This window comes from Diadema antillarum, unplaced genomic scaffold (genome assembly GCF_040938485.1).
Source record: "Diadema antillarum isolate AM-2024a unplaced genomic scaffold, OU_Dant_1.0 scf00000134, whole genome shotgun sequence".
Taxonomy (NCBI): Eukaryota; Metazoa; Echinodermata; class Echinoidea; order Diadematoida; family Diadematidae; genus Diadema; species Diadema antillarum.
The window spans coordinates 3,784,873-3,803,256 of NW_027271023.1; the positions used below are offsets into that span (position 1 = coordinate 3,784,873).

Genomic DNA, 18,384 nt, shown 5'->3' on the forward strand with positions numbered 1-18,384 from the left:
GTTAAACCATTGATATTAACACCAACAAATATCAAATCAACACCATGTGGTGTCATTTTTTAATTGACACCAGTACAGTGTCAAAATAACACCAGGTATAGCGTCAAATTAACACCACGAAGTGTCAGGTGAACACTTTTCAACACCATCACAGTGCATTTTTAACACCTGTGGGTGTGGTCCTTTATTGAAGTTTGATCGGTGTTAGATTTAACACCCGTGGTGTTAAATCTAACACAGTGTCAAAATAACACCAGGTATAGCGTCAAATTAACACCACGAAGTGTCAGGTGAACACTTTTCAACACCATCACAGTGCATTTTTAACACCTGTGGGTGTGGTCCTTTATTGAAGTTTGATCGGTGTTAGATTTAACACCCGTGGTGTTAAATCTAACACCGATGTTTTTACAGTGTGCCCTCTGTGGTAAAAATGCCCCCATTCTGTTTCGATCATTTTTTTCTCTTTTAATTGCTCAACAACAAAAAAGCAAAGCACGATTTCCATCGAGAACATAATACAAATGAGCATAAACACACAATTTCAGTGAAACAGCTTTTACAAAGCTGCATAACAAAAGAAGCACCAGTTAAAGGGGTCAGTTGCATAACATCATATTATATAATTGCGTATTATATAATATAATGTTATGCAACTGACCCCTTTAACTGGTGCTTCTTTTGTTATATATATATATATATATATATGCATAACAAAAATATATACACTGCAAAAAGTCCGGTGTTAAATAGTGAACACCGAGCTGGTGTTAATTTTTCGGTGCTCATTTATGGTGTTAAATTAACACCTCCGGGTGTCATTTCCAAATTTTAAACTGTTTTTTGAAGAGTTTCTTAGTAACTGCACTTCTTGTTGATTTTTTATTTAATCAAGACGATCAAGAATTTTACATTAAAATACTAGATTTTTGAAAAAATGTGAAAATAAATTTACACCAAAGTAACACCAGCTGGTGTGGTCTCTTATTGAAGCTGGACGGGTGTTAAACCATTGATATTAACACCAACAAATATCAAATCAACACCATGTGGTGTCATTTTTTAATTGACACCAGTACAGTGTCAAAATAACACCAGGTATAGCGTCAAATTAACACCACGAAGTGTCAGGTGAACACTTTTCAACACCATCACAGTGCATTCTTAACACCTGTGGGTGTGGTCCTTTATTGAAGTTTGATCGGTGTTAGATTTAACACCCGTGGTGTTAAATCTAACACCGATGTTTTTACAGTGTGCCCTCTGTGGTAAAAATGCCCCCATTCTGTTTCGATCATTTTTTCTCTTTTAATTGCTCAACAACAAAAAAGCAAAGCACGATTTCCATCGAGAACATAATACAAATGAGCATAAACACACAATTTCAGTGAAACAGCTTTTACAAAGCTGCATAACAAAAGAAGCACCAGTTAAAGGGGTCAGTTGCATAACATCATATTATATAATTGCGTATTATATAATATAATGTTATGCAACTGACCCCTTTAACTGGTGCTTCTTTTGTTATATATATATATACATATATATATATATATATATATGCATAGCAAAAATATATACACTGCAAAAAGTCCGGTGTTAAATAGTGAACACCGAGCTGGTGTTAATTTTTCGGTGCTCATTTATGGTGTTAAATTAACACCTCCGGGTGTCATTTCCAAATTTTAAACTGTTTTTTGAAGAGTTTCTTAGTAACTGCACTTCTTGTTGATTTTTTATTTAATCAAGACGATCAAGAATTTTACATTAAAATACTAGATTTTTGAAAAAATGTGAAAATAAATTTACACCAAAGTAACACCAGCTGGTGTGGTCTCTTATTGAAGCTGGACGGGTGTTAAACCATTGATATTAACACCAACAAATATCAAATCAACACCATGTGGTGTCATTTTTTAATTGACACCAGTACAGTGTCAAAATAACACCAGGTATAGCGTCAAATTAACACCACGAAGTGTCAGGTGAACACTTTTCAACACCATCACAGTGCATTTTTAACACCTGTGGGTGTGGTCCTTTATTGAAGTTTGATCGGTGTTAGATTTAACACCCGTGGTGTTAAATCTAACACCGATGTTTTTACAGTGTGCCCTCTGTGGTAAAAATGCCCCCACTCTGTTTCGATCATTTTTTTTCTCTTTTAATTGCTCAACAACAAAAAAGCAAAGCACGATTTCCATCGAGAACATAATACAAATGAGCATAAACACACAATTTCAGTGAAACAGCTTTTACAAAGCTGCATAACAAAAGAAGCACCAGTTAAAGGGGTCAGTTGCATAACATCATATTATATAATTGCGTATTATATAATATAATGTTATGCAACTGACCCCTTTAACTGGTGCTTCTTTTGTTATATATATATATATATATATATATATATATATGCATAACAAAAGTATATACACTGCAAAAAGTCCGGTGTTAAATAGTGAACACCGAGCTGGTGTTAATTTTTCGGTGCTCATTTATGGTGTTAAATTAACACCTCCGGGTGTCATTTCCAAATTTTAAACTGTTTTTTGAAGAGTTTCTTAGTAACTGCACTTCTTGTTGATTTTTTATTTAATCAAGACGATCAAGAATTTTACATTAAAATACTAGATTTTTGAAAAAATGTGAAAATAAATTTACACCAAAGTAACACCAGCTGGTGTGGTCTCTTATTGAAGCTGGACGGGTGTTAAACCATTGATATTAACACCAACAAATATCAAATCAACACCATGTGGTGTCATTTTTTAATTGACACCAGTACAGTGTCAAAATAACACCAGGTATAGCGTCAAATTAACACCACGAAGTGTCAGGTGAACACTTTTCAACACCATCACAGTGCATTTTTAACACCTGTGGGTGTGGTCCTTTATTGAAGTTTGATCGGTGTTAGATTTAACACCCGTGGTGTTAAATCTAACACCGATGTTTTTACAGTGTGCCCTCTGTGGTAAAAATGCCCCCACTCTGTTTCGATCATTTTTTTTCTCTTTTAATTGCTCAACAACAAAAAAGCAAAGCACGATTTCCATCGAGAACATAATACAAATGAGCATAAACACACAATTTCAGTGAAACAGCTTTTACAAAGCTGCATAACAAAAGAAGCACCAGTTAAAGGGGTCAGTTGCATAACATCATATTATATAATTGCGTATTATATAATATAATGTTATGCAACTGACCCCTTTAACTGGTGCTTCTTTTGTTATATATATATATATGCATAACAAAAATATATACACTGCAAAAAGTCCGGTGTTAAATAGTGAACACCGAGCTGGTGTTAATTTTTCGGTGCTCATTTATGGTGATAAATTAAGACCTCCGGGTGTCATTTCCAAATATAAAACTGTTTTTTGAAGAGTTTCTTAGTAACTGCACTTCTTGTTGATTTTTAATTTAAACAAGACGATCAAGAATTTTACATTAAAATACTAGATTTTTGAAAAAAATGTGAAAATAAATTTACACCACAGTAACACCAGCTGGTGTGGTCTCTTATTGAAGCTGGACGGGTGTTAAACCACTGATATTAACACCAACAAATATCAAATCAACACCATGTGGTGTCATTTTTGAATTAACACCAGTACAGTGTCAAAATAACACCAGGTACAGTGTCATATTAATACCACGAAGTGTCAGGTGAACACTTTTCAACACCATCACAGTGCATTTTCTACACCTGTGGGTGTGGTCCTCTATTGAAGTTTGATCGGTGTTAGATTCAACACCCATGGTGTTAAATCTAACACCGATGTTTTTACAGTGTAAATACTAAATATATACTATATAATATATATATATATGTATATGTATGTATATATATATATATATATATATAAACTATATACTATATGTGTCACAAAACTGCATAACAAAAGAAGCACCAGCTAAAGGGGTCAGTTGCATAATGTTACTGTGATATACTCCCGAACGATAGCAAAGAAAGGATGATTTCAGAGGGAAAAGTCCTTCCTCTCCCTCCCCTCTCTCACCTGGTGCAAAGACGCCATCACCGTCCTTGAAGCCCACAATCTCCCTCATCTTTTTCAGCGTGGCTCTTTCCATCAAGACAAACACTGGGGCGATCTCATACGTGAACCTGGATGAAAACCGAGAACCATGGTAATGAGTGTTGGCAATACAGTTTCATAACCATGTTATCTCTTTAGTCACGATATGCTGCTGAAAAAAATCCGACACACTAATTGGGTACTGAAGTGGTTGGAATACCATATATCCAAACAATGAATGGAACATGGAAAAATACCTATAATTATTGTTATTTCCACTGCTATTGCAGATGTCATCATAGCTATTATCGTGATTGAACAGTCATCTCGCAACAAGACCGCTCGGCGAAAGACTATTGGGGAAACACAGGTCAATGCATTGGCTCGCAAACCCATGTTGTCGAGTTCGTGAGGAGCAGTTGTCCTTAAGATATAGTAGATAATAGATAGATAACTGAGCAAATATTAAAGGTACAATGTATTGTTTACCATTGGGAGCAGTAATTTAAAAAAAAATATTTCAGTTATCACATTTGATGCATATGTGTAGGTCAGTTGTATCACAAAACAACCTATACCATAAGCATTTCGCAATAATGCCTATAGTTGATATCACTATTTGCCTCAATCAACCACAACTGTCGACTTTATTGGTCTACGGTTTATTCTAGAAGCAAATTTATTATAGCTATTTTTCACATTTTGTATACTTAACAACATTTAACACTGATTATACTGATTAACATTTTAACATTGGTTGTTTTTCTCCGTAACTCACATTTTTAGAGTTATTTTGAAGCACTAAAGCTGGGTTTTTGTTTCATCTGCAAATAATGGTAAAGAATGCTTTCAATGAGTAGATCGAGAGGATTATATATGAAATACAAAACAAATAACCAAACCTTACTCTGGGTACATAAAAATCTCTGAAATAGCAATCTAAAAAACTAACCAACTCTCTTCATTCTTGATCGGAGAATCATGTCTTTCATTTTCGGAATATCTGAATGAAACCTAAATTTCTCAGCCTGCTCCATTGTCTTGCATCAGACAAAATCTTTTATCGTATTTCAGAAGGTCAAACATTCTTAGGAATACACTGTAAACGCCATGAATATTGAGACTGCGAAATACTGTGTCGTATTTTTACATGACCGCATATTAGCTCTGACGAATTTTGTAAAGACATCTTCTTAAGAAACTTTCTAAAGGGACAGCTTTCCTCTGCTTAAAAGGAATGAAATAGTTGGTTGAGATGGACGATTCAGATTTTAGCTATTTGCGAGATAATCTCAGAAACCACTTATGAAATATTAAAGAAAAAAAAATTCTACCAGGAGGTATTAAAATTTATTTGATGAAAATCAGTTTTGAAATGGCTGAGATATACGAAAACAAAGTAATCCTATAGGGAAACCTAAAGACCTATCTTAACAAAAACTATACCATTCCTTGAAAATAGCTAAGACCTTGTACCTAACAGAGAGGCTGGGGAGAAAGATTAAGTCCCGAGTTTGAACACAGAAATAAAGGGAAACATGTATGCAAAAGTAATCAATGAACCGAATCCTCAAACTACATAATTGTGTTATCTTCAAGGTTGACACAGGTCTGATATTCTACGACTTCAAAGATTTTGGCCGAGTATCCATGATACTGAGAAGGAACCAGCATGGCTCCTAGCTGATACACAGTTATTAGTCCCCAAATTCTCAGCCAACGCATTGCTACTGTACAAAGTAATCGATGTATCGTGCGCGCAAATCGCAGACGACAGTTCGATGCGTACGTATCGGCAGACAGAAACTGGATGGAAATTGCTGGATAATGCGAATAATGAGAGATGTACACGTTTGGTTGAAGCCTTAGAGACGTAGGTAGTCAAACCTCTTGAGAATGTTTGTCGACTTTGGGCATCATGTCATGCACTGGGGCACGGCGATGACATTTTGACCATTTCGAAGGTAAGGCGCGTGGTAAAAAGTACAGGCATGCGTATTTGACACATTAAACCCCATCCCAACTTCTTTCGTCAACCGATCTCGAGAAGGAACAAACTAACAAAAACACATTAAAAAGGACAAACACAGAAACAAACAATACAACTAACATTCCTTCACTTTCTGTCACAAAATACCTTCGATTATCTTCACCAGTACGAAAAAATGAATAAACAAATGAAGCAAAATGACACGAGGAAGCCTTATAAAACACTAAAATTGGTCTATATCGTCATATGCAGCATCACTTTCACCCTTGTGATAGTACCATTAAAGCGGTTCATTTCATGTCTGCCGGAATGAAATAAGATTGAATTAGACAGAACATCGACGAAATCAAGGCAAACGTAGTTTGTTGCAAGAAAATAAAATGAAGAAGGACTGGAAGGATAAAGTGAAGAAGAGGGAGGGATTTCTGGAGGTACAGAACATGAGCCGAGTTGAGTTTAGTTTATTCTATTTCACCATTTTTCATTTACTTCAGCCAATGACTATTCTTCTGTGAGTCCGAGTAGTATAATCATACAATTACAAAAATACACTTTACACATAGTATAGCAAAAAAAAAAAGAAACAGAAGCAAAATATGCAGAATTATATACCTTAAACGAAAGGAAATTAGACTAACTAAAGATTAAAGTTACTCATCAGAACTCGAAGAAGAAGGGGAAAATATACGATCTTAGCGTTCAATGCAGTAAATTTCTACAGATATACCGGTAGATTTGTAAATGATCCCACATAACTTGTTGTCTTACTCGTTTATTTCGCTAACATGGCGAAAAACAACTGACACTTACCGACATTATACGTGCACACTAACAGTCACACAAACAAACACACACACACAAACACACACACACAGAGGCAGGTGATATTATTATACAGACAAGTTATAGTCGTTGCTGGTTGCAAATATATCAAACTCTTCACCTTCAATTTGAGTTAAAATCAAAGAGTGTTCTTTAGTCTCTATAGATATATAGATTAATATAAAAATAGATATTTGTATAACTATGTTATTGGTATACTGTTGTATTTTTATTCGAGTGATCCAACTTTTTACAAGCTCCGCTTTTTAGCAAATCACTCTTGTCTATTGTTGTAATTATTCTGTTTTCCATTGCAAAAAGTGCATCGTTTTTCAAATTATATGATAATCCGCGCACATAGTTTGTATTACACTTTACGACTTTTTTTTTCTTCAAATTGTCCAACCATATAATTTGACAAATGTGTACTTTGTATTGTGTATTACTTTTTGTTTGATGGATGGAAATAAATTATAATTGAATTTAATTCAATGATTATGGTATGATATACTAGCAACGGATAGTAATGCGTAAATGTATGCATTACATACAATATCATCTAAAACACAAAGGTGATTCTATTCTGAAACTTGATGGGTTGATTGCAATTATTAGTTCACATTCTCCCTTAACAGTTTGGAATTCCCTATCGTGTCACTGAGAACCTATATCAGCATATCAGAAGAAGAAAATAGAAGAAACAGAAAATCGATTCGCTGAGAGTAATATCTTGCGAAAGTAAGCAAGATGGATGCGAGCAATCATTGGTGGACGTAAGCCTCCATGGATCACCTGCAAAGGATTCTCGCCGGTATCCGTTGTGATATGACTATCGATCAATGATAAGCACTATGGAAGAGCGATATGTACGGAGTCACGTGTTACGGTGAGCAGAGTACACGGGCAGCGCTGACTGGGAAATAAGTGCTGACGAATAGCAAGGGGAATCGGTGGCAGCAGCAGACAGTGCGACTGTTGCGGCGGCCTAGTGTCTCAATCTCGGCGGGATAATGCCTAATATAGATCCTACCAACTTTTTGTTTAGCCTCCATGGGAAATTGATCAAAAGACTCGGGCAGTTATGTTGAACTGATGACGGCTTGCAACTTGAAATACTGTGAGGGCGTTCTCCTATGAACTCTGCTTATACTTTTCATGATCCCTTTCAAATTGCAATGGAAGAACAGAAATGAGAAATCGCGTCGAAATGGTTCTGAATTGAATTACAGTATTAGCCGACGTCAATCTAAGAACTTTTGGATGGTTATTGTTTCAGTCATTTCTTTCCTTCTTTTTGTTTTTTTGTTATACTCCAACGATATGCTTTGAAGTGATGAGAGGCGGCAAAATCACGAGGTAATACAGACGGTAAATAAAGCTTGATGTTGTCATTACTGGTTGTTTTGCAACCGGGTGGCAAGGAACACACTGAAAGCTCAGTGTATGTACAGTATGCATCGATTGTCCGTCCGTACGCTTGCCTCCTTACCGGTCGGATTCTATCCTCATCGAGTGCACATAATCATAGCAAAGGCAATGATAAAAATATGGACCATGCGTCGCTGCAAATGGAAAATGGCTGGAGTACAGACTATCATGGTCAACTTCTCACTGTACAATCACTGTACCATCACAGTGTTGTACTAAGGAACACACCACCTCCAAGACTCAACACATATCAACTGTATTCCACCATGAAGATTTCATTTTTAAAGAAAAAAATACATATACATGCATAATGATAATGGTAATGATAGATAAATGAAAAATTGATAATAGTAAAAAAAAAAAAAAAAAAAAGAAACCAGAATAATACATGTGACGTGGAAAAGAGTATTATATGAGCGAAGTACAATATTTGTTTCCTATAAAAGCTTGTTATCTGTCCATCGCACTCAGGGACCCTCTCCTTAAAGACACACTCTTCTATAATTATCGGTTCGCAATTAAACGTAATGGCAGACGAATACGGAATTGAGTTCACAAATCCTTGCTCTCAACAGCTCTAGACATCGTAAAGAAATCAAAGACAAAGTACCATACAGCCATGTCGATGAAGGTTGATTTCGTCTTGCATACCCTTGGACAAGGTGTAAAATGATGAAATTGATGGTCAATTATCAGAACAAAAAATAATTAAGTCCATCATATCCCCAATATCACAATATTTCCAATCCTTTTGTAAAGAACTTAAAAGAATGCAGTATTAAGTATCATAACCATTGCTGTAATAACCTTACCAACACAGTACCAAACGTTTAAAAACAAAACATCAAAACAACAAAGCTTATGGATTATACCTTGTTACCATGGAAACTCACATATTTGTGTTTGCTGTAGCAGTCAGCCATTCTCCCGCCATTGACACCACGTCCAGTCCCTGAGAGAGCTGATTGAAATACCGGGGGTGGCCTGCAAAATAAGTTTGGTTTCATTTGCTTCCTTTTAGTTTTATGTTGCTGGTTTTTTTTCTACGAGTTCAGCATGCATGTTTACTTTCATTATAAAGCAAAAGGTGTGGTAAAAGAAAATCGGAGATGACAGTACATTTAAGTCTGATCTTCTAAAATATTCCTTTTGATAATATTCTCTCGCTCTACATTCCCATTGCCTTCTGGGTTGAACGATGGAAACAGTTGCCTCCCGCATGTGCAGAACACAATTTTTAGCCTAATAGTGTCGTCTTCAGCGTTCGCGTCGCAGATATATCCCATCACACTGTCTATGCATGTGGTAAAGATAAAGTTGACATTACACACAGATTGTTGACAGACTTTACCTTCAGAGTAAGATGACGTTGTCATCGAATGCCATCCTGTTACGTACAACCCGTAAGCTTTCACAAAACATAGCGTGGCATGTCCAGCAACGTTATATTTTGGATCTTACAAAATGAATCTTCTTTTATGAATTCGTGGTAAAAAGAAGATCGCTCGAGTTTTTGGACGTAGTTTTCTGCGAAGGTGACATCAGATTAAAAACCAAGATACAAGACCAAAATGAAGCAGTTATGACGCGAAATAAGTGTATTTATTATAGCTCTGCAAAGTTAGCAGCGGGCAGGAACAGTTTTTAATGTGTGAGTGTGTGTCGGGGGGGGGGGGAGACTGCGTGACAGAGGAAGTTGTCTTTTCTTTTCTTTTTTAAATTACTTTTGAAGAGTCAAAATGGAAGTGGGGCGCCCTGGGACTGCAGTTCCCAGCACCACCCCTCAACCCCCCCCCCCCTCCGTTCCACGACCCCATAGCAATGTTTACTCGACTGGTAATCACATAAAGCTATCGAGGCGCGATTTTTATTTTTTTTATCGCTTTCCCTCGCTTCCCTTCCCCGCAATGATATAGCAGATGCAATTTTCTTTAGATTGAATATCATCGTTCGTTTTCTATCTGAGACAGGAAATATGTAGTAATCATTGCACCAGTCAAGAAAATTTGTATTAGTTTTTAGCAAGTTAGCAATGTCGTCATAAGTGCTTAGACAAATTGTAACGTTAGGCATGCTCAAAAAATCACGATGCGAGTGATTGTGAATCATTTCACTGTTAGATATCTTTAACCTATGTCAATTTAGAGAGCCGAGGTGGACATTAATTTAGCAAGACGTAGCAAAAACTGTTGCCACATTTTCTTCGGTTGACACATCGCAACCGTGGATCAGAAACATCTCAGCAACGTGTTCAACGGTCAAATAGTGGCATGTGAAGGTGACAGTTGCAAGTGTCATGGGCAAGTTTGGCTATCATCAGGAGCAAAGAAGGTTAGTTAACTGATATACGATGTCATTGACTGTGTAATGTTGGCGTGCATTATATCAGTGTAATCACTCACTCACTGACTACTAAAGCCTGCACGAGGCCGAGTGAGAAGTCATGTTGATTTTGTTAACAATGACAGTGACTTTACTTTTATGATGATACTAACTATCATTATCATTGTTTTATTGTTGTTATCATTGTCATTTTCATTGATTTGATAACTAAAGATATCATTATCATTTTTTTAACATTTCCTTGAAACGATAGTGCAATGACGAAAGTCCGTTATGCTGCGAGGCGCTTTTTGACGAGAGTGCTTCTATAATAATTGTAATTGATTATTATGACTGTTACACAGGAATTGACAAAGAATACAAACCCACAGAACTTACCAGTGCGAACGCAGTATTTGAGCGTGTTCCTGCAGTCGTCGAGTATCTGGTCCAGGTTCTCCGCCTTGTCAGGGATCTCCAGGTGCAGCTTCTCCCGGAGGTCGTGCGGGTGATGAAACTCCAGGAGCTTGGTACTCCGGTCGTACATATTCTGGACGTACTCCACCAAGATCTCATGGATTTCCTTGAGAAATTTCCCCGTCAGACCGGTGGCGCCTTTACAAGGTAGAAGATCTGAACGGAATGAAAGGTACGAAAAGAGAGAAAAGGAATGAGAAATTCTGAGCTGAGAGTCAGGGTTTTATGCTTATTAATGTATTACATCGCAGAAACCGCCATCTTCATCAATTTCATCATTTTCAAGTTCTTTATCATTGCGTTTTAATCGTGATAAATATCATCATCATTATCAACAACAACATTATCAACATCATCATCATCGGAATTATACCATCATTGACAATATCATCTTCCAATGAAGCCAAAATGATATTATTTATATTTGGCTTTCATATCATGGGATTGATAACATTCATATTTGGCTTTTATTAATACGTGTAGACATATTGAGGGAATGCGGCAATATCCGTAGACGCTGTAGTGCAAAGTGTTCTACTAATATTGCTACATTCACTCAATCCACATGTACATGTACATCTGGGTTTCATTCCCCTTTAAATGCCGGATGTTGATGTTACCAGAGATACTTTGGGGGCACCAGTTTTCATCTTTCATTTAGAAACTAAATTGCTCCAAATGGCATTTATCAATTCTCCCTGATTTGAATCGTGAGAAGAGCGATTCAGTGCTTCATCAACATTAACAATCTAGATCTGAGCTCCAGATTTTACTGTTTTTATATATGCTACGACGTGAAAATACCGCTGCCAGCAGTCTCCTAAATCACGGATATATACCTTTTAATGATTTCCGAGCTATTTCATTGGCTGTCTGCATTTTTTTTCCTCCGCAGGGACCACAGTCTGAGTATTTAAGCTATGTAAGTGAAACTTGAATGACGATTTCTCCAGCCTATAAATGTCAGTGTGTTGTATGCAATTCTTATGACTGTCTTACCATTATTATCAGCTTAAAGGATTGTGCAGTCATCGAAACGACACCTGACACCTGACATTAGGAATGGAGAAAACTGTTGGATTTTCAAACACCTTCTCACGAATAGACAGGCTCACACTCACACGTGTCTTTCTATGACACGCACCAACGCATACGGATGATAATCTATATTCCCAAGGTGCATTGTATTTCGATTGTATATCATTTTTTTTTCCAAATTTCTACCCGTCTTTGTTGTTGTTGTTGTTGGGGGGGGGGGCAAGAGAGAAGGAAGTAACCAATATGGATTTGTGATAGGTATATAGAGAAGATTTTGGATCAATCAGTATAAACATAAGGGAAAATGTATCACTTTACAAGTACCTTATTGTGATCATTTCGTGTCAGAGTGAACAGGGTAGCTAAGGGTGTCCTGATGGAAAGGCACTATGAAATTATTGTTTAATGGTTGTTATTCTCTCCATACGACGCGCCATACCTTGCCACAAACATATGGCGGTAAAAATGAGCTCTTTACGTGTGTCTGCCTTATGTTTGTGACTACGTTTACGGTGTATAGATTCCAAACGGTGAGTATAGCTTCGGACATGCCGGTTGAATGTTGTTGGGGTTTTTTTTTTCTCTCTCTCTCCCTCTCTATCTCTCTCATCATGTCTTCTTTGGTGTCGAAAATAATGCAGTAAGAAAGTGGCTCAATTTGTAGTGAGTGTGGTGTTGTTATTTTGTTCTTGTTTTATGAAAAAAATAAGCCCTCAAATTGATGAAATTCTTACGTCGAGTTGTTTGTTCACATGTATGTAGGTCGATGTAGGGCAATTTGTCAATCAGTTTAAAAAATGGAGCCCAACTGAAAATAACTTAGCAAATTTTAATTATATATATATATATATATATATATATATATATATAATATCTATATATATATATATAAATTATCTATATATATATGTATATATATATGATTAAATAAATATATGAAATAGTGTACAAACATATAATAATGAATTAATCTACAAATATAATATAATTAAACAATAGTAAACAAATATATCAATCATAAATCGATAATGAAAATAATTATTATAATGAATATGACATATAAATTAATATAGGTTTTCCCATCCATTTTCGTACTTTTGTCATTCAATTTCAAAGATTTATTATTCAATTTCGTCCCGAGAAGCACGTGGAACGCAAATCCTAACTTCAATTTCGTCAATTATCATTGTTCGTCAAACATTTTCGAAGACATAGCATTCAAAATCGCCAATTGTCATTCAAATTCATCCCTCCCGCTGACGGATCGCAGAATGTGAAAATCAAATTCGTTTTTGTTCACGCAATTTCATGAATTTTTCATTCAAATTAGCCAGATGCTGTCGTATGCGAGACGGTACGTCTGTGTGTATGTATATCAGTGTGTACTCGGATTGCTTGTGTGTGTGTGTGTGTGTGTCTGTATCTGTGGTTCTGTGAGTGTGTGGGGGGAGCACTTGTGTGTATATGTTAACTCTTGAATGTAAAATGTGAACGGTTACAGAAAAAAAAAATACATGAATGACTGGGAAATCACACCGGATAGAGATATGAGACGAATATGAATGAAAATGTAACGAAAATGATAGACAAAAGACGAAATCGATCCTTCTGTTTTGAGTGCTGCGAGTTAGACTGAAGAATTTGAACTGTAAATGACGAAGGTGTATGCCAAATGATTAAATTCAAAGGACCTTATTTGAAAATGAACGACGAAAGACGAGTTTGAAAGTGTATTGGCCTATTCCCGACATCCCGCAACGAAATTGAAGTAAAAATTTGTGAAATAGAATGAAAAAAGTTTGCAAATGAATGGGAAAACCTATAATAATGTTAAATATTAGAAACAGATCAAACATTATTATTATTTAGACAAAGGTAATGAAATGTCTACACATGGGAGCTCATATAACAACAAATCAATATTATGAAATAGTCTCCATATTAAAAGAGAGCTCATAAGATGCCTCTTGCATCACCGAAATACACAAACGGGCGCGTGTCCACTCCAGCAGCTATACATACATACATAACTATACAACACACACATGGAAGGTCAACAAAATACCAAAATATTATTTGAAGACATCTGAAAGTCAAAACATGAAAGTCAATATGCAAAATAACCAAAATTAGATTTCATATCAACAATTTCACCAAAATTACACTTGACCACACGTATGCAAATCATAGATTGTGCAGGAGACTTGTACATAGATTATACTTGATCTCAGAGAGGAGATAATTTCAGTTGGAGTTAAAACAGTTGTTAACATTTTGCGTTGTTATAATAATATAGGTTTTCCCATCCATTTTCGCACTTTTGTCATTCAATTTCAAAGATTTATTATTCAATTTCGTCCCGAGAAGCACGTAGAACGCAAATCCTAACTTCAATTTCGTCAATTGTCATTGTAATTCGTTTTTAGTCAAACATTTTCGAAGACATAGCATTCAAAATCGTCAATTGTCATTCAAATTCATCCCTCCCGCTGACGGATCGTAGAATGTGAAGATCAAATTCGTTTTTGTTCACACAATTTCATGAATATTTCATTCAAATTAGCCAGATGTTGTCGTATGCGAGACGGTACGTCTGTGTGTATCAGTGTGTACTCGGATTGCTTGTGTGTGTGTGGAGGGGGGGGGGGAACACTTGTGTGTATGTTAACTCCTGAATGTAAAATGTGAACGGTTACAGAAAAAAAAAATACATAAATGACTGGGAAATCACACCGGATAGAGATATGATACGAATATAAATGAAAATTTAACGAAAATGATTGACAAAAGACGAAATCGATCCTGCTGTTTTGAGTGCTGCGAGTGAGACTGACGAATTTGAACTGTAAATGACGAAAATGTATGCCAAATGACTGAATTGAATGGATCTTATTTGAAAATGAACGACGAAAGACGAATTTGAAAGTAAGATTGGCCTATTCCCGACATGCCGCGACGAAATTGAAGTAAAAAACTTTGAAATTGAATGAAAAAAGTTTGAAAATGAAAGGGGAAACCTATGATAATGCTAAATGTTATAAACAGATCAAACATTATTGTTATTTAGACCTAGGAAATGAAATGTCTCCACATGGGGGCTCATATAACAACACAAGGCAATCGCCAAATTGTGTCTCGCCCATTCGCGTACAATGAATTAATATTTTTTATAACTCCCAGAAGTTAATTGACCTGCTTATGACCTTTGACCTTGTGGTGACCTTCAACACCGTAAGGGACATTTACCATCCAAGTTTGGCCACAAACGGACAAAGGGATCAAAAGTAATGAGCCATAATCGAAACGCGCCATAAAAAAAACTTAACATTGGGCCCTAAAAATTTGTTGACCGCTTTCTGTGAACTTTGACCTTGTGATGACCTTTAACTCCCCAAGGTACTTCTACCGTCCAAGTTTGGTCACAAACGGACATAGGGATCAAAAGTTATGAGCCACAATCAAAACGCGCCCTAAAAACACAACATTGGGCCCTAAAAGTTCGTTGACCCCTGTATGTAACCTTTGACCTTGTGGTTACCTTCAACTTCCCAAGAGACATCTACCATCACCCAAGTTTGATTGCCATTGTAGCAACATGTGCTGAGTTACGTGTGATAAGAGAGTCTTGCAAATAAACTTTAACGTATGACCTCAAATGACCTTTGCCTTATCATGTGACCTCTTACGGCACCATAACATGAAGGTACCCCCAGTGCATCCATCACCCAAGTTTGATTGCCATTGTAGCAACATGTGTCGAGTTACATGTGATAAGAGAGTCTTGCAAGTAAACTTTAACGTATGACCTCAAATGACCTTTGACCTTATCCTGTGACCTCCAACGGCACCATAACATGAAGGTACCCCCAGTGCATCTATGACCCAAGTTAGGTTGTAATCCAAGCAACTTATGTGAAGTTATTTGTCAAAAGAGAGTCTTGCAGGTAAACTTTAACATAGAAAAGAGAGTCTTGTACATACTCTTTAATACATGACCTCAAATGACCTTTGACATCATCACATGACCTCTGACAACACCATAACATGAAGATACCCCTAGTGCTTCTATCATTCAAGTGTGGCTGCCATTGCTGTAACAGTTGCCAAGTTATGCATCATAAGAGAGTCTTGCAGGTAAACTTTAACATTTGTGACGGACGACGGACGGACGACGGACGGACGCCATTTGGATCCCTTAGTCTCGCCTTCACCTCCGGTGGGCGAGACAAAAAAAAAAAAAAAAATATTATGAAATAGTCTCCATAAGAGAGCTCATAAGATGCCTCTTTTGCATCACCGAAATACACAAACGGGCGCGTGTCCACTCCAGCAGCTATACATACATAACTATACCACACACACATGGAAGATCAACAAAATACACTGTACCAAAATATTATTTGAAGACATCTGAAAGTCAAAACATCGAAGTCAATTTGCAAAATAACCAAAATTAGATTTCATATCAACAATTTCACCAAATTTACACTTGACCACACGTATGCAAATCATAAATTGTGCAGGAGACTTGTACATAGATTATACTTGATCTCACAGAGGAGATAATTTCAGTTGGAGTTACAACAGTTGTTAACATTTTGCGTTGTTATGATAATATGATACTCACTGAAGTAACAGCGACATTTCGGCATATCAGTAGCATTTGAAATTCGACATTTCGTCTCATTCTTCGAGGTCCATATAAATCAGAGTTTATGAGTTTACCAATGTTCAGAGATAGGAGTAAAAAAGGAAGTTCTATCCATGTACTTCCTCTATTCTTCTTTCTTTTTCTCCCTGACTCACAGTGCCATACATTCTGTCAGAGTGACTTTCCTTCATTTTGTATTTCTACTTTCTGGTCTTTTTTTTTCTCTGTCTCTAGCATCCTCATTGATCCTTTGTTTCGTGAAATTTTAGTCGATTTCAAGAACATGCACAAACTGATTTTATCAAATATAGAAATAATCACAAATTATATGATTGCAACTGATTGACGAATTGCCCTACATCGACGTAGATAAGCACTGAATTGATCAGTGCTTTAGTAGCAGCCATGACAAAAATCATGGGCGTACATACTCGAGCAGGATTCGAACCTACTACGACCTCCTGATCTTCGGACAGGCGTCATCTCCACCAGACCACCGAGCTTCCGCCCGACAGCAAGTGTTGGTTCTAATCCTTATAGCATGCAACGGGTACTGTGTAGTTATTCAAATTCATGAAATTCTTCCGCCGAGATGTTTTCATTGCAACTGATTGACGAATTACCCTACATTGGCGTAAATAAGCACGGAATTGATCAGCAGATCAGTGTTTGTTTTTGATTTTATCATGGCTACGACTAAAACACTGATCAATTCAGTGTTTATTTACGACGATTTTCGTCAATCGGTTACAATAAAAACATCTCGACGGAAGAATTTCATGAATTTGAATTACCTTTTTGATTGATTGGTTGTGTCTAACCCATTAATATGTATATATCATGAATACATACATATGCATAATTATATGCATACATACAATCAACTTTATCACACAACACCCAGCATCGTGAAGCATTCGCTCATCCCCCCCCCCCCCCCCCCCATGTGAGCATGCGCACTCATACACGCACGCACACGTTCCAATAAAACGTGTTTTTTAGTAATCGCGTAATCATCGAAAAGAAGGGGCGGGCCAGTATTCATGACGTCATTATCGAAAAGCCATTGATCTCCGCTACAAGGTGATTTAGAGTAATAACCCTAGGACCTTGAAATTATATACTGTAAGAACCATAACACTTGACTAGGAACGTAAATTTTCAGTCGCCACCAACGTTTCAATTTGTGACTGGAAACCACCAAAAGAATGAAAATATGTTCATCCTTTGTCAACAAGAGCAAATCCTCGCATGTCTTCATGCTTAACGGCAAAATTTACCATTTTCAGATGAAACAAAAATTCAGCATTAGTGCTTCAAAATAGTTCAAAAAAATGTGAGTTTGGGGTAGAAACAACCACTGTAGAAATGTGAATCTGTATAATCAAGATTAAGTATTGTTGAATACACAAAATGTGAACAATAGACATAAAAAATATGGATATCTCCTTATATTCTAGGCTTTATTGCGAAAATGTTATATGGTAGGATGTTTTGTGATACAACAAACCTACACATATGCCTCAATTGTGATATCTTGAAAATTTTTGATTCACTGTTCCCAAAGGTAAACAGGACCATTAAAGGTCCTGTTTACCTTTGGGAGCAGTGAT

At 36.5% G+C, this 18,384-nt stretch overlaps 1 protein-coding gene across 2 annotated transcripts in view; it reads right to left on the reverse strand.

Moving 5' to 3' along the window:
• LOC139720918 (glutamate decarboxylase 1-like) overlaps positions 1-18,384 on the reverse strand; it is a 60,775-nt gene that overhangs the window by 15,901 nt on the left and 26,490 nt on the right. For both annotated transcript variants that reach the window (XM_071632248.1, XM_071632249.1), the window contains exons 2-4: positions 11,005-11,238; positions 9,177-9,267; positions 4,026-4,132 (exon numbers count right to left, since the gene is read on the reverse strand). In XM_071632248.1, coding sequence (XP_071488349.1) covers positions 4,026-4,132; positions 9,177-9,267; positions 11,005-11,238 — 432 coding nt within the window. The remainder of the gene's footprint in view (positions 1-4,025; positions 4,133-9,176; positions 9,268-11,004; positions 11,239-18,384) is intronic.